The sequence below is a fragment of the Canis lupus genome, chromosome 6 (assembly GCF_048164855.1).
Source record: "Canis lupus baileyi chromosome 6, mCanLup2.hap1, whole genome shotgun sequence".
Taxonomy (NCBI): domain Eukaryota; kingdom Metazoa; phylum Chordata; class Mammalia; order Carnivora; family Canidae; genus Canis; species Canis lupus.
In genome coordinates this window covers 14,269,058-14,288,862 of record NC_132843.1, presented here as the reverse complement: position 1 = coordinate 14,288,862, position 19,805 = coordinate 14,269,058, and the positions used below count along the sequence as shown (strand labels likewise).

The 19,805-nt window shown below is 34.0% G+C and overlaps 1 protein-coding gene across 1 annotated transcript in view; it reads right to left on the bottom strand.

Annotated features, from left to right (window-relative positions):
• The window catches only part of THOC1 (THO complex subunit 1), a 54,900-nt gene that overhangs the window by 24,309 nt on the left and 10,786 nt on the right, over positions 1-19,805 (bottom strand). Inside the window, exons 8-11 of the mRNA XM_072828976.1 lie at positions 13,866-13,948; positions 11,506-11,579; positions 5,554-5,662; positions 4,017-4,148 (exon numbers count right to left, since the gene is read on the bottom strand). Coding sequence (XP_072685077.1) covers positions 4,017-4,148; positions 5,554-5,662; positions 11,506-11,579; positions 13,866-13,948 — 398 coding nt within the window. The remainder of the gene's footprint in view (positions 1-4,016; positions 4,149-5,553; positions 5,663-11,505; positions 11,580-13,865; positions 13,949-19,805) is intronic.

The following is a 19,805-nucleotide window of genomic DNA, read 5'->3' as shown; positions in this document are numbered from 1 at the left end:
TTTTTTTTTTTAATGTCCCAAAGTCTTCATCTGAGTTCTTCACACAATGCAGAGACTGGGCAGGTTGTTAATTTTCTTTTCTCCATGAACAAGAATGGCCTTAATGACCACACTAGGATTAATAGTGTGAGACTGTGGGCAACCACCCTGGTAACTGCTGGCTGCCACGTATTCCAACTGATCTTTTCCATTTGGACACTGAGTCTCAAATGTACAGGGAAGAGGAGTTAGTATTGTGAAGAACTGGGCAATCCCGGTATCTATACTGAGTTACTGGTAATACTTTTTATGAGAACTCAAAGATACCAGAATACATTCCTTTAACTATCATGTTAATATCATGGTACTTAAATATTTTAAAATGTTGGTTCTGCTTTTACATGCTACATAGTGGTGAAGAAGGAATCTCTACAATACCAGTGCCTTTCACAGGGGTATGATAAATTGGGACAATTAGAGGTGAAATCTTCCCTTAAAATTTCTGAGTGTGAGCCTGGACTAATATTAATTAAGGAACAGGTAGTTCTACACTGAAAAGAAAAAAAAAAAAAAACAAAAGGAAACAAAAAATCCAAAAGCCCTCAGCACTATATTTAGTGACTGCTATTCCTGGATTATTTTACTCTGCTAACAAGAAAACTGTATTGTTAGAACTTAGTGTTTGCAATCATACCCGAGCAGCATAAAAAAAGTGGCCCTTGAAAATTATAATACCACTTTGTTTCTATAGGAAATATCTCTCTTTGAGAAAGAAGTATGATAATTCACAAAAACACCTATTTTATTTGTAGAATCGTGCCTACCTGTGGTTACCATGTAACTGGACTGTCTATAACTACAAAGGTTGTAACATCCTTTCCATACACTGTATTCTGATTCTCCCTCTCTAAGGAAAACTAGGATCACATTCATGTAAGCAAAACAAAATGCTTCTGGGCAGTAACATTTCCATCAGATGTGTGAATATATCAAATGGATTTAAAATATTGTATAAAGTACTACAGAGATGTGAAAGGCTTCTTTCAGTGGAACAGTAGAACTTATAAAATAAAATGGTACATACTTTTAATGCTATAAGTAATGTACTACACATATTTTCACTTGGATATTGAGTAGTAAACATTGGAAATACACTGTAAAAATGTGAAGAATGTACACGAAGGGTTCTTATTCAGATCTAAATTTAAGATAAAATTGCTACGTAAGAGGCAATAGAGAACTGATGATACAAAACATTACATGCTTCACATTCTCTTTGTTACAATTTTCTGTACCTTTTTTTCCCCATATTTTAAAGTATGAAGCTTCTCAAAGTTGCTTTTACCCCTCATGGTATTAAGTTATGGAATTCCAGAGCTTAACCCTGGAAAGCTCATGCTCTCCTAACTGCTGATGAGAGAAAGTTCACAAAGAATCAATAAGGAAGCTACTCAGAGAGCCAGTTCTGGGAAAGTGGTGAATGGAGACCAGTACAAAAGCACAGATTTTACACTCCATGGAAATTTCTCTGAAAGTGTGTATTTTTGTTGTTTTATTATTAAAATATCCTTGGAAATCAGCTGGGTTTATAAAATAGTTTATATTCCTTCCTGTGCCCCTTTTAGCTCTCTGCTGTTTAAGAGCTACAAGTTGTTTTCTTTTGGTGGTACCCTTTTAATATACATAATAAAGTCTAAAGTTATTTGGTATTTCCTCCTCCAGAAGATTTTAAGGATTGATGAATATGCTTAAATTACTCATTAAACATGTTTTCCTCCCCATGTTACTATTGTCATCTAGTTTAAATTCCACATTAAGGGGGATCCCTGGGTGGCTCAGCGGTTTGGCGTCTGCCTTCAGCCCAGGGCATGATCCTGGGGACCTGGGAGAGAGTCCGACATCAGGCTCCCTGCATGGAGCCTGCTTCTCCCTCTACCTGTGTCTCTGCCTTTCTCTCTCTGTCTCTCGTAAATAAATAAATATTTGAAAAAAAAATTCCACATTAGGAATTTTTTAAAATGAGTTTTTGTTTTTTAATCAATAAATTTATCATTTGTCAATTTTTGTGGTCACCACTACTTTCTATGTTCCATTCTTTCTTACAGGTTCAACTCCCTTCCTCCTGGAGAAAGCTTTAGTAGTTTTTCAAAAAGAGGGTCTTACAGTGGTATATTTTCCTGGTTAATGAAAATGTGTATTTTGTCCACAGTCTTGAATATATTTAGCTGGGTATGAAATTCTAGACTGATAGCCACTCCCCCCCTTAGTACTATAATACTATAATATTTCACTACTGTCTTCTGTCCATTCTAGTATATTTGTCTTTTTTTTTTCCCCCTTTGGTGGCTTTTAAGGTTTTCTCTTTAACCCTAGAGTTACAGCATGATGTACTGAAGTATGGATTTGACTTCTTTATCCTGCTGGCAGTTGTAGCATATTTTTAATCTGAGAACTTGGTATAACCTTCAGTTCTTTTCAATATAGTTTTCCCACCATTCCTTCCATTTATTTTGTTCTTTAAAAATCCTATTGGGTATTTGCTGGAATTTTTCCATTGACCAAGCATTGCTCTTAACTGCTCCTTTAGGTTAACAAACAAACAAACAAACAACCCTGTTTCTGGGTGAACCTCTCATCATTACCTTCCAGTCATAGTTCTCATTTCATCTACATCCAATCTATAGTTTAATTCTGTATATTCCAATTTGGTTTCGATGACTACATTTTTCATTTCTAAGTCTCTCAATTAGTAGTCATATTCAACCATTCTATTTCATTTCTGCCTTTTCAGTTTCACAATTTTTTATTCATTCTCAATGGATGTTATATCATCAATTATCTTTTTATCTAAAACATGTATTTTAAAGTCTTGGTCAAGCTGTGTGTCTGGAATAAATACATATATATCCCAATAGTTGATTTGGTTGGAGATCTTTCCTAGTATTGAATTTCTTTATGAATTTTGGAATTGCAGTGTATCAGAGTTTTGAATGGGAGGCTTTTGCTTTGGGATGTTTGTTTACTTCTTCTTTCTCTCTGTGTATATCCTTTCTTGTCTAGTAGTTTTGCATTTGCTTCTACCAGGGCCCCTGGAGTCAAGTCTGGAAAAAGTCTTATGATGAATATCTGGAGCAACTCTTTCATTAGTATACTGTGGATATCATATATCCAGTCCAGAATAAGCGGAAACAAAGCTTGACATGAAGCTGTGTCTTTGTTATACCTAGACCCACAGCTTCCTATAAATCCATAGCCCTGGGCAGAAAATTGGTAACATTTTTTCTTAGCTTCTTTTCACAGTGGGTAAAGTTCCACCCTAGTTCCTGGCTTCAAGCAGTGAATCTGGCTGGTCCCCTGGTCCCACATGAAACACATCTGGTGTCTATCACTTGTAGCCAAACTCTTGGGTGCCACCGCCTTCTTGGGATGAGTCCAGCAGGCCTAAGACTTCAGTATCACTCACTACTTGGCATTTCTGGTCCATTAAGATATTTTTCTTGTTTCTGGAAGCCCAGCTTTGTCTTTCTCCTTTTATATTTACCTGTCAGTTCTATGTGTTTGGAGCAAAGGGAGTAAGTCAAAACATACACTTAATGTGCCATCTTGACTGGAAAATTTGCATAATCCTTTAACATTGTATTTGAGCAAAATTTAATGATTAAGCTGTATAAGTAAAATTATCAGGGAATATTTAAACCCCTTATTAGTACCCAAATCACAAACTAATTATAAAATATCATTTTCATAAATGTAAATTAAATCCTAACTTGAGGTTCAAAACACATGCACCTGAAAACAATTACACTGCAAAATAAGCCTATAACACAGACAATGCAGAACAACTTCTTTCAGGTCTGAAATCAAATTAGTCTTACTTGTGCAAGGAAGACACAGACTCTCAAACTAATACTTACCAGCTTTAACCAAAACTAAAGAAATATTTCTGTGAAACTTAACTTAAAAAGAATATCAGCTAAACAGAAAAACAGACAACTACTTATTATGCTTAGTAAAAAAAAAAAAAGAAAAATGTATACCTTTTCACTTGTTAAAAATTTTGCAAAATATACATGTTCTCCTCCTGTTTTTAATTCTTCCATTTTTTTCCTTGAGGCTTGAGTATCATCTAATTTATAACTTTTAAAAACAGCTAGAACTTCTTCAGAATACTGCAAAGTAAAAATACCAATTAGTTTTATTTGGCATTGTTGCCCAGTAATTTTTTTAGTGCTTTTTTATATCAAAATATTTAGAATTTACTCATAGTTAACCATGTATGCACATTGTAAAGCACATAAAACAAGAAAAACTATGATGGCAAAATGGGATTAAAACTATTTGGTATGAGAGTTCATGGTATTGTCAAGGCAGGAATAAACTTTCTACTCCTGAGGAAATGTAATTTCTTATGCAGTTTGTGTAAGGGACCAACAAAGAATGTAATGCTTTGAGAGTATCCAGAAATTTACCAGTGAAATGAGATGTTTAACCAGCTATTAAATGCTGAAGCATTTCTTGTGCTAAATGCTGTGACCAAATAAAACAATGACATCAAATCCTACCCAGCTGGGGAACAATTCTAGATGATTTCTTATTCACCACTTAATCTGAACACATACCATGCTACTTTTAAGAGCTACCTATTTGCTTTTGATTTTGACTATAATCAAAAAGGACAACTGGTATTTAAGCAGCCAAGAAAAAGAAATATAGGGAATTCTTATAAAACAAAGACTAGCCATTTTTTTTTCTGATAGTAGGTATATTAGGCTTGTTAACCTTTTTTTTTTTCAATATTTTATTTTTAAGTAATCTCTATACCTAAAGTGTGGATCAAATTTAAAACCCTGACATCAAGTGTAGCATGTTCTCCTGACTGAGCCTGCAAGGCACCTCTAGGCTTGTTAATCTTAAAAATAAAACTACCAAGGGCACCAGGTTGGTGCAGTTGGTCAAGTGTCTGATTCTTGGTTTTTTAGAAAGGTCCATCTCTTCCAGTTGGCTCTGCAAATGGCAACTAGTGCTGAATGTGAAAGTTCTCCCTGCTGGCTTTCGATTCCATTTTAAAAGAAGCTTCCTTCTATTAATATTCACAGGCTATCTGGCTCATATGGTCTCTGTCACACTACTCAAATATGCCATTACAGTACACAAATATCTACAAGTATGAGCATGGCTGTGTCCCAAGATAACTAACTCTATCTACGAAAACAGGCAGAAGGCTGGATTTGGCCCATGGCTATAGTTTGCAATCCTTATTATTTCAAGTATCAAGCGGACACTTGAAATAATTTTGTGCAAAGTGAAGACAACATATTTGACAAAAATTCATCAATTCATGTTGACAATACTATATAAAAACAAACAAAAAACCCAAGGCTGTAATTATGAACTTTTAAATCCCTAAATCATACTACTTCACAAAATCTGTGGTTTATAACATTAGGAAATAGGCATAAACATGTAAGAGTTAAAATTATATAATAACAAGCATACTGGATAAGAGTCAAGCTTTACTTCTGCCATTAACTGTAAAAATATTGGGTTTTGGGTACCAGGTGGTCAGCAACTCACCTTAAGAAAAGTTTTCCATGAAATCTTCTCATAGCATTGCACAGGGTTCCTGAAGTAATCCTGAAGTGACCAGAATTTTCGATACAGGTTGTAGTCAATTGGAATGGAGCTAATAAAATAAATGTTATATTAAATAAATCACTTAAGTTCTTTTAGAAATATCTAAGTGCTCCTAACTTTTCTTAGTTCATATATCCCTTTAAGAAGCTAATGATAGCTACAACTCCTTTCTCCAGAAAAGTGCACATTCATACTTATATAAACTTTTATAAACAATTTCAGGGGATTCATAGACCCTAAAAGAACCACTTTATCTAGAATCCCTGGATTCTGGCCCAGTACATGATTGTTTAGAATTAAAGACCATGTTTCCCAACCTCTCTTGTGGTTAGGTGTGGCCCCATTGGTTAAATTCTGGCTACTTGGGAATAGAAGTAATATGTTCAAATCTGGGCCATGTTTTCCATTTTTCCTTTATCCCGTTTTGCTGGCCATAATACACATATGATGATGAGCCACATGGACTATAGGAAAAAAAGCAAATACCAAGAGATAGTGGGACAAGTTAGGAGGAACATAGGTCCCTAGACAATCTCCCTGAAAAGTGATACTCTATCAGCTGTAAACTGCCTGTCTCCAGACTTTTCCTCAAGAAAGAAATCAACTTCCACATTGTTTAAGCTAGTGTCACCTTTAACCTATGCTAAAGGCCATGGCATGAGACAGATATGTAAAGTACACATCAACTCAGTATTACAAAAATAAGCCTTTTCTTTAGTATCTTTATTACAGTATTCCTAATTCAACTTGCACTTTCACTGTTACAAATCTGCATTATCAATACACATTCTTTAAATTTTTAAATTTACCAAAATTACACTATGTTTTGAATTTAAAAGTTAAACATTTCAGACTTTACCTAAGAGATTTTTGTTTTTAGCAAAATTTTATATATCATTCAAAACACCCATTATGTAAAAAAAAAAAAATGCTTGTGGTATTGACTATTTCATATCCTCAAAAATTCACTAAAATTTTCAACATCACCTATGTAAAATTAATTTTATTTCTAAACACAATTGTGTACTACTTTCTAATCTTCCTAAATAAACCTTAATAAACTGAATCTATGGATTACAGTTAGCATTTTCTCTAAGCCTCATAGCCATACAAGTGTTCCAAGGAAGACTGTAATTTCATGTGGCAAACAGGAAGGGGGTTGGGGTTTAGTGAGCCAAACAGCACTATGATGTTAAGAGTCTTGCCTTCTCTAGTCTAGTCAATAATAGGAAGTTAAGTTAATCTTCCACTCTTCATCTTTGAGATGGATATATTTAAAATTACTTTTTTAATGACTAGGGAGTATCAGGGGCCATATTATAATGCATTTTAAAGGATTATAGAAAAGTAAAAGGAGTATGATTTTTATCATGTACTTTTTAATTTTTAAGGTTTTGGGGTGAGAGGGTAATGTTTAAAAACCTGAAAAATGCCATGCATACTACATACATACATACATACATACATACGTGTGTGTGTGTGTGTGTGTAGTGCAAAAATCAGTTTTCTACAAAAATGTCTGAAAAGCCATTAGTGAAGAATGCCAAAGGAAAAGTAGTTTAGTATAACATGTGGAAGCACATGTGATAAAGATTCTCACCATATGACTCTAATTCATATGGTTAAGATTACAAAGTACAAGTTCGTATCATAAAATACCTATTTAAATAATTTTATTAAATTTATATTAATTGGTATATAGATTTAAAAAACCCACATACACCTACATACATAGTAACAGATTACTTATATTAGATTCACACTTCTGACAACTGTAACTGCCTGGAACAAAGCTTTGAACTTGGCAATAACTGAAAAAGTCCTTGGTCTGCAAGAAAACAGCAGTTTAACAAAGTGCATGCACTTCATTTTACAAAAGAGGATTGAAATTATACTTAGGTACTTACCTAAATTACAACCACTTTGAATTATGTATAAAGGTAAATAACTATTTTTACCTTGAGATAAAAGAATGCTAACTTTGCTAGAACTACTAATATTTGAAACATGTGGATCTTGTTTCAAAACAGTAATGAAGAATACTGACAACTTTTAATTGACCAAAATCCAGCTCCTGCCAAAAGTTTTATCAAGAATCAGCAGTAGTCAAAAAAATCTAAGGGGCATGTTAACTTTCATTCTTTCTACACTCTTTCCTAGTAAAAACTCTGAAAACAGGAAAACAGTAATCTGAACATCAACTGACATCAACTATTTTCTATAACTGAAGCAATTTCATTGACTTATAACGAGATTATAAATCTGGGTTTGGGGCAGCCCAGGTGGCTCAGCAGTTTAGCGCTGCCTTCAGCCCAGGGTGTGATCCTGGAGACCCAAGATCAAGTCCCACGTCAGGCTTCCTGCATGGAGCCTGTTTCTCCCACTGCCTGTGTCTCTGCCTCTCATGAATAAATAAATAAAATCTTAAAAAAAAAAATAAATAAAAATAAAATAAAATCTTAAAAAAAAAAATCTGGGTTTTATACAGATCAAGTTAAAAAAAGTCACACACACACACAAAACCCATAAAAGGAACATTTTCCAAAATGTGCAAGTAAATTGGAAAAAAGAAAAAGCCACATGTAAAATAATTAATACCCATGAAATAACATGGTATTTGTGTAGTTCCATACGCTTAATAAAGAATGTTTTTGAGGGGCGCCTGGGTGGCTCAGTTGGTTGGGCATCTGTCTTCAGCTCAGGTCATGATCCTGGGGTCATGGGATCGAGTCCCATGTGGGGCTCCCTGCTTTTAGCAAGTAGTCTGCTTCTCCCTCTCCTCCCTACTCATTCTCTCTGTCTCTCTTTCTCTATTTCTGCCTCTCTCAAATAAATAAAAATTAAAAAAAAAGAAATGTTTTTGAAACCAAACTGCTTTTGAAGATTTTCTAGTTTTATATGTACAGTTACACACACACACACACACACACACACTGTTACTCAGTTACCACATATGAGAATATAATAAACAACTCTTGAAACATAGTACAAGAAAAGTTTGCCTCTTACTAATGGGATACGGTCTAATCAGAATGAGAACTATGTAACCATTATATGTTCCTTTATTGTCTCACTTGCCAGAAAGCTCACATCTTAATTTACTGTTTGATACTAATAACAAGCTTACTCTAAGTTGTTAATTATCATCGCCTACTTATTAAACCTTCTGATCTCTTTTTTAGTTGGCCTAGTATTTATCTTAGGTGCCTCACAGGAGAAATTTTATAGTAGTATTAATAAATGACTACTAGAAAACCTTTTAATTGAGGCACTAAAATTTTAAAAATATCTTCTCCTTTGAAAGTTCCAATCCACGCTGTCCCTCCATGGCTTTTTCTTCATGTCTCAATGTCCTGAAAATCATTTACACTCAATGTCACCACATCCTCACCCTCCTTTCATGTTTTGATCCACTGCAATTTGCCCTCTAACTTCAACATTCCACAAATACATCTGGATTCTGTATTTATCTACACAAAGCATATGTAACTACTTGTTGTATACGAAAACCGTAACATATTAAGGTGAGAGTTACTGTCTAAAAACAGAATGTTGGGATGCCTGGGTGGCTCGGCAGTTGAGCATCTGCCTTTTGCTCTGGGTGTGATCCCGGAGACCCGGAAACGAGTCCCGAATTGGGCTCCTTGCAGGGAGCCTACTTCTCCCTCTGCCTTTGTCTCTGACTCTCTCTCTCTCTCTCTCTGTGTGTCTTTCATGAATAAATATATAAATCTTTAAAATATATATATATTAAAAAAAATAAAAACAATGTTTTCGGGGTGCCTGGGTGGCTCAGTCTGTTGGGTGTCTACCTTCGGCCTGGGTCATGATCACAGGGTCCTGGAATGGAGCCCTGAGTCGAGCTCCCTGCTCAGTGGGGAATCTGCTTCTCCTTCTGCCTCTGTCCCCCGCTCATGCTCGCTAATAAATAAATAAAATCTTAAAAAAAAAAAAGAAAAGAAAAGTTTTTAACTATTTTAACCAAGGTGTTCTGCAACTTGACATTTTTTTAAAATGTTGAGCTGGTGATTTTATAGAACATTAAATTGGAATTTTTTTTAATCCAGAATTTTTTACTGGTGTATTTGACCCAAATCTGAAATGGGCTTCATACTATAGATACATGGGTAATGTGTTCTTTGTAAATGACAGTGCCTAAAACAATCTGGTGATACAATTAGTTACAAAGTAATTTCCCAATCTCTTCCTTTATTTAAAAAATAGTGAAGAGGATTTAAAAGGTAAAACCTGCAGTTTTAAGATAAGTCACTGGAATGTTAAGTATAGCATAGGGAATGCAGTCAACAACACAACATTATAATAGGTTGACAGATGGCAGCTAGACTTATCCTGGTGATCACGTCCTACTGTGTAAAAACATGAATCATTATGTTGTATACCTGAAACTAAAGTATTATTGTATATCAACCACATTTCAATTAAAAAAAGGACAAAATAAAATAAAATGATTGTGACAGACTAAGAGTACTGAATCCTGTTTACCTGATTTTTCTGCAACTGGGACTAGCTAATAGTCAATGGGGCCGATTTATCTATACAGGTTTAGGCAGAGTCTAACTACACAAAACTGCATTGGGCAGTTTGTCTTTGGGGGCTCTTTTTACATTTCAGGTGACCTGTTATGTTGAAGCCTACTGCCTTGATCCTTTACGTTGCTCAGGTCAGACCCCAAAAGTATACTCTATCCACAATGTACATGAACAAATAGGTCTCTAAAAAACCACAACCCAAACACAGAACTATAGCTAGTAATAATAGCTAACAAATAAACTGTTCTAATGAGCGCTTTCCATAGATCACTGTATATAACATCAACAACTAAAGAAACAATAACTACTGTGTATCTTAACAGACCATATCCAAGCACCATCTCATTTAATAATCTCAATGAGCAGGTAGGTGCCATTACTACATTATATTTCTTTTTTTTTTTTTAAGATTTTATTTATTCATGAGAGACAGAGAGAGAGAGAGAGAGAGAGAGAGAGAGAGGGAGGGAGAAGCAGGCTCCATGCAGGAAGCCCGACGTGGGACTTGATCATCCCAGGTCCCCAGGATCAGGCCCTGGGCTGAAGGTGGCGCTAAACCTCTGAGCTACCCGGGCTGCCCCTCATTACTACATTTTAAAGACACTACAACTGAGTTGCAGGGAAGTCAGGTAATTGCTTTAGGTTACATGGCTAGAATTGGAATTCAGCCTGGAGCCACACTACTCTCGATGCTTCTTTGGAGATAATGTGTTTGAATCTGAAACCTGGGATGCCAGGTATACAGCTCTCTGTGCAGATATTAGAAACTCTTCTTGATCCTCCAGAAATTCAATGGCAACTGATAATTTTTGTCACCTCAGACACCTGGAAGTGAATATTTTCCTTCATATCTCCCTTTTTCTCTTCCTCATTGCTCCTAATGAGCATTAGGAAGAAATTATTTGGAAAGAAAGCACAGAGTTAGCAGATGAGATAGGAAACAAAAGATGGGTATGCGAAGGGAAGAAGAGGGAAAGGAGGTTACTTATTCCTCTTACTTCATTAAAAAGTCAGCCCATTATCCACAAACACTAGGTCCACAAAGTTAATAGAAGGAAAAAGGGGAGGAGTCCCTAGGTTGCCTATGGTTGGGTTTTCAAATGTTAGGAATATGCATAAAGTAGACCATGTAAATAATGAATTGTCTGTATGTAATTCAGAAACCAACTGATAGAGCCTAGTAGTGATTTAGGATTTATAATTATAATATACATAAAAAATCAAATAAAAGAAATCTATAAGCATGATTTCCTTCTTCCTTGTGTATATCTTGACACTTGTACTTGATAAGTCATTAAGGTTTAACTTTGTACATCATAAAATCTGAACTTCTAAAACTCACCAAGTTGTTGGAGCTTCATCATCTCCCATTTCACCTTCTTCAACATCCATTCCTTCTTCTCTATCCTCAGTGTGCTAAATTTAAAAAAATGTACAATGTGTCACAAAGCAGTTGTCAGGCAGAAGACAAATGCTGGAATAACATCATTCACACACTGCTAGACAAATGCTGTTAGAGAAATCTAGTCACGCTTCTGTAAAAAAACTAGTTATTCTTTAAGGCAACAGCAATTCTATGTGACAAAGATCTAAGAACCCAAGAGCAGTAGGACAATGACATAAGATAGTCATGAAGATATAGTTAAAAAGTTTTAAGTCAGTATTTCTCCAAACATGGTCTGTAGATTCTCTATGGGAATAAATACAATGACCTTTCAGAGAACTGATTAAGGACTCTAAGAATTGTAGTAAAGAACTCAAAGTATACGTAAGTAGTTTTGTCCCAACTTTAATTTGATCATAGAAATCCTCCCCCAACCCAACAGAGAACTCTTATTTTTGGGAAACACTTTATGATATGCTGTCTAGTTCTATAGTGAGAAATTCAAAATAACAAGTTTACATGAAATAGTCCAAGAAGTACCAAAAGATATGTAACAGTGAGAGGCAAGATTTTTAAAAATCTTAAGTCAACACCACTTCCAAATTGATAATAATTACATTTTAAGGAACAAATTATATAAGACATAATTTACAGTGAGATGTTAGCTATATCTAATTAATAATTTTTTTTTAATTTTTATTTATTTATGATAGTCACAGAGACAGAGAGAGAGAGAGAGAGAGAGAGAGAGGCAGAGACACAGGCAGAGGGAGAAGCAGGCTCCATGCACCGGGAGCCCGATGTGGGATTCGATCTGGGGTCTCCAGGATCGCGCCCTGGGCCAAAGGCAGGCGCCAAACCGCTGCGCCACCCAGGGATCCCTAATTAATAATTTTTTAAACTTGATAACTTGTTCCTAAATGAATAGGTGTTGAATGTCCAGAAATTTGTCTTCTGAATATATCATAAATTATCTTTAAAATAGAGTTGATTATACCTGATGTCCCTTTAAAAATGAGTGGGCAAATATGGATTATTTAACAAATGGTTCTGAGATAACTAGCTCACTATTTGGAAAAAATAAAATTATAACTTAACTTACTCCATACTCCACATTCATGCTGGATTAGATTAAAAAAAAAAATTACTCATAAAAGCATCAAAAGAAAACAAAAGGGCTTATATAATCTTCTGGAGTGGAAGCCTTTAGCATGACATAAGGCTGGAAACAATTAAAACACCAACATACATTAATATTATACCCAAATTTTAAAATTCTATACAGCAAAAGCACAATAAATAAAGTTATAAGAAAGCTATATGAGAAAAAAAAATCAACAAAATGGTAGGCAGTGATTTAATATCATCCCATATGAGCTTCTACACATCAGTAAGAAAAAGATATTTCAAAAGTAAAATGGGCAAATGGCATGAATAGGTAATTCTCTTCTTCATTACTTCTAATTTGCACAGAAAAAAAAAATAAATTCCAATAAACATAAAGTCCCTCAACTTCACTAATAACCAAGGGAATGTAAGTTAAAACAAAGATCTACTTTTTCAAGTATATATCAATTAAGCAAAGATTTTTTAAAATTGGTAATTCCCAAGGTTGGTATGAGGCCGTGGGAAAATGTGCAGGCATTCTCCAAGTGCCACTGGTGATGGTATAAATGAGTATGACCTTTTTGAGAAGTAAATGGTCAATAGCTATCAAAATCTGATATATGCATACATTTTGACACAATTTCATTCACTGTAATTTATCCCAAGGAAATACCTGCATAATTTAGAAATGGTATCTACAATACCATTCATTATATATAATGTTGTTAACCATTTTTCACAATTAGAAATTATCCAAATGCCCACTGACAAGATTATGATATATATATATATGTACATATATACTTGGAAGACTTATCAGGAACCTTTAGACACAAATCTAATGTACTGATGCAGAAACGCATCCATTTTATACTCTTAAAAGAATAAAGTGAATTCCAGAACAATATGTATTGTATGACCTCAATTTTGGAATAAAACTACACACATATTAAGTCTTGTAAAGACAGGCAATGCTAAGAGTGCTTATCTTTGGGGGCCTTGGATTATAGGGTAGCTGTACTTCCTATTATTTTTTTGTACTTTCTATTTTAAATATTTCTATTTTGTTTGCATTTTTTATACAGACTACACATTATTTCTATAAATTAGAAATAAAGGTTTAAAAATTTTTGGTGACTTAGAAGACCCATTCACAGGAGTTATCTTAGTAATAAACTTATAAATATGTTTGTTAGATTTCTTAGCCTCACCTTCTGACCCAAGGTGCTTTCCTGCTCATTGGTATTGAAAACAGTGACATTTTCCAGATTAAATTGACTCTGCAAGTTAAGACCTATTAAAAAGAAGCAGAAAGAAAAGATTTTCAAAGCAAACCCACCAAACAACTGAAGAATACAACTTTGCTGTCATATAACCAAAACAAAGAAAATGATAAATCCAAAATTAAAAGATCAAGTCAGAAATAACACCACACTTGATTTTCAAATCCTTTCTAAAATTCATTTCTTTAAGGTGCCTTCAGAGTACTCAGAATTCTACACAATACATTATAACAAATACAGTTGTCCTTGTTATTAATAGTTTAGAACAATTTTACAGAGTGAAATTCAAAGTAATTTATAATTTCCCTGAAGCACAAATAAAAATTGTATTAATCAAAAAGTAAGAGTGTTAACAATATATACAGTAAATATACCTTAGTTAATGAGAGTCAGGTTTCTCACTGTCAAAGACAGAACTTATAAATGAACATCAATACTGGTACTGGTTTAAACTCCTAGGTTTCACAATGATCTCATGTTTTTTGTTGTTGGTTGTTTAAAAATACATACACAGGCAGACACAGAAGTAAATATATATATACACACACACACACACACACACACACACACACACATACATGGGTTTGTAATACATACATATCTTTCCTAGCTCTGTCCACAAAAAACCCAGAAGCAGTGATACTCCAGTAGTAATTAGCAGATCTAGGACCCAGATCTTGGCTTCTATATACTATTCTTAAATAAAAGGAATCAGGCTCTTTGGAGAAGTGGGTGATTCCAGGGGTGGGGTAGGGAAAACACAAGATGAGCCGAGACTATCTTCTCATACCAGGAAAACATGAAAGAGCTCCCAATGGGCAAAACTAGAACAATCTGAGTGAGAAACTAAATATTATGGGATTGTAACCCACAGAATAAAATATCTACATTCACACTAAAACAGGTTACTGAATTAATAATAAGGGATAGGAGACAACTCTTCCTTATGAAGAATCCCAAGTAATACATGAAGAAGGCATAAGAGAAATCGAAAATCACCACTAGGACAACCTAAAAATCATTGCTGCAGGCAATATTCATTCACTGGTGAATACTAAAATTAGTGGGCAAAAGTCTAAGGAGAAGAAGAGTATTTGCAGAGTCTCCAAGTATTTGCCTTCAAGAATAACAAAGGTAAAAACAGTAACTTAGCAACAGAAAAATATGGTGATCAAGGATAACATCACCAGTAATAAGACATATCAACAACATGTTGAAATGATGCACCAAGAAGGGCATATCACCTCTGTAGTCTTCTTCCCCCAAATCTATAACCTCAGTTTAATTACGAAAAAAATTAGACAAACTTATACTGAAGGACATTCTACAAAATACCTGACCAGTATTCTTCAAAAGTGTCTAAGTCATGAAAAAAGCAAAGACTGAGACTAGGGAGAGTAAAGCAATGTGGCAAGTGACTGCAATGTGGGATCCTGGACTGAATCCTTGAACAGAAAAAAGAAAAACAGTGATGACACTGGTAAAATACAAATAAAGTCTTCAGTTAACAGTGCTGTACCACCAATGTTTTGGTAACTGTTTTGGTGCACTGTGGTCATGTAAGAAGCTAACATTAGGTGAGGGGTTATTCAGGTACTCTATTACCTCCTCAATTCTTCTTTAAGTCTAAAGTTATTTCAGAACAAAAAGCTAAAGTTAAAAAAAAAACACTATCAAATCATTAAGCTAGTGAATGAATCTGGTTGCTCATTTAGCAGTGACTGCTTAAAATATTTGTCTATTCTCTATTACTCAATATAGCACATGTAATTCTCATTACATCAAAAATTTCAGGCATACTTCACATGCTAAATTACACACAGAACTGGATTTTTGCAGGTCTTGGGATATACCCTAGTGAATGTCAAGTGCCTACAAATGTTTAAAAAAGATACTATAAGAAAATACCCCAAAATGCCAACCTGGCTTATGTTAGTGTGCTACGATTAATTATAAACAGCTTTTCCTCTTCATTTTCCAAATTTTCTGAAATAGGTTATTTTTATAATTTAGAAATTACATTTTAAAACACCACTTATTAAAGGATATGTAATGTTTAAAGCTACCTTAAACAACATATTATTATTCTTTCAACCAGTCAATAAGAAAAAAATGGATTCTTTATGTCTTGCCACTTTAGTAATGCTGTACATTGAAAAAAAGCGCTAAAGCATTCTTTAAAAAATGAGGAGTTCTATAAATAAAGGGGATGAAGAGTACACTTATCTTGATGAGCACTGAGTAACAAGAGAATTCCTGAATCATTATACACTTAAAACTAACAGAACATTATATGTTAATTATGCCTCAATTAAAAAAAATAGAATGGGGGGGGAGCTATAAATAGCACCATGTCAATACTTTTGAAATTTTAGATAATATTCACAAATTCCTAGGGGAAAAAAAGTTACCAAAACTGTCTCAAGAAAAAAGGAAAAGTCTGAATAATTGCAAATCTGTTTCATAAACCAAACCATAGCCATAATACTTTGTTAAGGATAACTGCTTCAATCGTAAACTCTACCAAACATTCAAGAAGGAAATAAAACACAATTACTCCAATTCTTCTAGAAAAGAAAAATATGAAAACTTCCAATTCATTTTATCAAAGCAGCTTAATTTGCTACAAAAATCTAACAAGATCACTAAAGAGAAGGAAATTTATACACCATTCTCTTTCCTGAACTAAAATGACAGATCTTTAAAAAAATTAATATTCCAAATCTAGCTGTATTTTATGAGGAGGCCATATCATAACCAAATTTGGATTATGCAATGCAAAAAAAAAAAAAAAAAAAAAAGGACGAGAGTGGAGGCTGGAAATAACAGGAAGGACCAAAAAAATGGTTGAAAATTGAAACCTTGTTCTTATGTTTCTGTAACTTCCAGAAAAGAAACTACTCAGGAGTTTTTTTAGTTAGGAGGGGGCACACTTCATTTCACAAAACACAGCCTTCATTTATCACAGATTTAAAAGGCAATGCGATGTCTGGCACTGTTCTACGCACAGAGAACAAGAAGTAAACAACACAAACAGTGGTGCTAAATGCTAAGAAGAGATTTGAAATCAGGTGGTGATAATGGGTGACTGTGGTGGCAGGTTTAGATTAGATGCTAAAAACAGAGGCTCCCTGAGGAAGTAAAACTGAGACTAACAGCACCGGTCAGTGGTGTGACAATAGAGAACAAAAAGGTTTGCAGAGACAAGAATTAGTGCCAACACCCTAAGGTTCTACTAACGCTGGTGTTTTGAAGGCATAAAGAAGATTATATGCCAATTCAATGGAGGAAAGAATAGTTTTTTCAACAAATGATGCTGGGACAGCTGGATATTAACACACAAAAGAATGAAACTGAACTCCTACCTCATACCATATACAAAAATTAATTCAAAATGGACCACAGAGCTAAATAACTTATAAGAAAACACAAGAATAAATCTGTGTGACATTAGGGTAAGCAATGATTTCTTAGATATGACACTAAGAGCACAAGCAGCAAACGAAAAAATAGATATACCAAATTTCATAAAAACCTAAAACTTTTGTGTTGCAAACAATACTATCAAGAAGGTGAAAGGAAATCCACAAAATGAGAGAAAATATTTGCAAATTACATATCTGATAAGAGTTGATTATTTAGAATATAAAGAGAACTCATAAAACTAATTAATAAAAAGACAACTCAATTTTAATTTAACTCAATTAATTAAAAGACAGCTCAATTTTTAAATTTGAGACAACTCAATTTTAATTTAACTCAATTAGTTAATAAAAAGACAATTCAATTTTAAAAAATTTTAAAATTGAGACAACTCAATTTTAAAAATAAAACAAATAGCCATTTCTTTAAGGAAGACCTACAAATGATCGGTAAGCACATGAAAAGATGCTTAACATCTCTAGTCATAAGGAAAATGCCATGAGATACCACTTTATACTTACTAAGATGGTGATAATAAAAAACCCAAGACAATAATAAGCATTAACAAGGATGTGGAGACACCTGAACCCACTTGCACTGACGATAGGACTGTAAAATGGTGCAGCTTCTTCACAAAACAGTTTGGTAGTCCCTTGAGAATTTAAATACAGAGTTACCATATGACTTAGCAATTTCACCCTAGGTATATGCCAAGGAAAAATGAAAATATATGTCCAAATAAAATCTTATAAACAAAAATTCACAGCAGCATTATTCACAATAGGCAAAAAAGCAGAAACAATCCGAATGTCCATCAACTGATGAATGGACAAAAGGTGTTCTATCCATACTATGAATATTAAAAAAAAAAAAAGAAATATTGATACATGCTACACCACAGATAAATCTTGAAAATGTTATGCTAAGTTAAAAAAGCCAGTCAATAAAAGAACACATATTTCATTATTCCATTTTTTAAGTATCCAGATAAGAAAATCTATAGAGAACAAGGAGACTAATGGTTGTTTAGAACCTGGAGGAGAGGGTAAGAATGATGATGAGTTGGGAATGACAGTTACTGGGTACAGGGTAGGAAAAATGTTCAAAAGTTAGACTGTAGTCATGGCTGCATAACCCTGTCAATATGCTAAAAAACAATGAATTGTACACTTTAAATGGTGAATTGTATGACACATGGACTCACATGCTGAAAGTTTTTTTTTTTTAAAAAAAGTAATAAAAAAGGGTGAGTCTGTAGGAACAGAAGGCCGAATTAGCTAATTAACTCAGATTAATCCTACTAAAGACAAAAACTTGGATAAATTACATTAATTCCATAAAAATTTAACCATAAACCATGTTTACAGCATTGTTCTAGACAATGAAGTTAAAAAAAAAAAAAGGTTTAAGAAAAAACTTTCAAAAAAGAGCTAACAGGAAAGTAAGGGATACATGGCAAACATCCAGAAGGCAAGTAAGATAAACAATGCATTGATACGTAAGCCACTTCTGTCTTGAGGACATCTGCCAAACAAGAGAATCAGTTGTAAAACTGAGCTACCCTTTTCATGGCTTCCCAAAGCTAGAATGATAAAAGTAAATCTGGGCCCAAAAAAGGTGGAGAATCTAATAAATCCCACCCCAACCATCTTCAAGGCTGGGAACTCATAGGGCTATAACCTTCAAGTTACAGTAAACCAAACTATACTCCAGAGCCAAGTCTTCTCAATGATCGAAGGAAACACAGGCCTTAAAACTGGGCTGAATTAAGGGAACTCTGGATTAGTGGTAGCCTCCTTCTAAAGGTGCCTAACAGAAGCAATGAAAACTCTATCTGGAAAAATGTATGTATCCTAGGCCTCAAAATTAATCCCTCAATATTTTTTCAAATATTACACCCAATGCTAACAAGACACAAAGAGAAGACATCCTGAGAAACAGAAACAAACCCACAAAGACTTAAAGTACTGGAATTATCAGATACATAAGAATGCTTATCCTGGTTTAAAAATTAAAGAACAAGTTTGAAAATATGAGCAGGGAATAAGAAATCTGTAAGTGACATAACCGACTTAAATACCTTTAACAAGTCTTCAGCAAATAAAATACAATGAAAACAACAAAAACTAAAATTAAAAACTCATTTAGCAGCTGATCATTCATCATTTCCAAAGAGTGAACTGAAAAAGCAATCTGAAGAAATTATTCAGAATGTGACAAATAGAGACAAATAGATGAAAATACAGAAAGAATAAGAGACAGAAGACACAGTGACGAGGTATAATAATATTATGGAAAAAAAATAAAAAAAAAGAAAGAGGCATACACAATATTTGACGAAATAATGGCTAAAATTTTTGCCAACTGGATTAAAGATACTAACCCAGATTTAAGATTCCCATAGATCCCAAATATGATAAAAAAAGAAAAAAATCTACAGTAAGA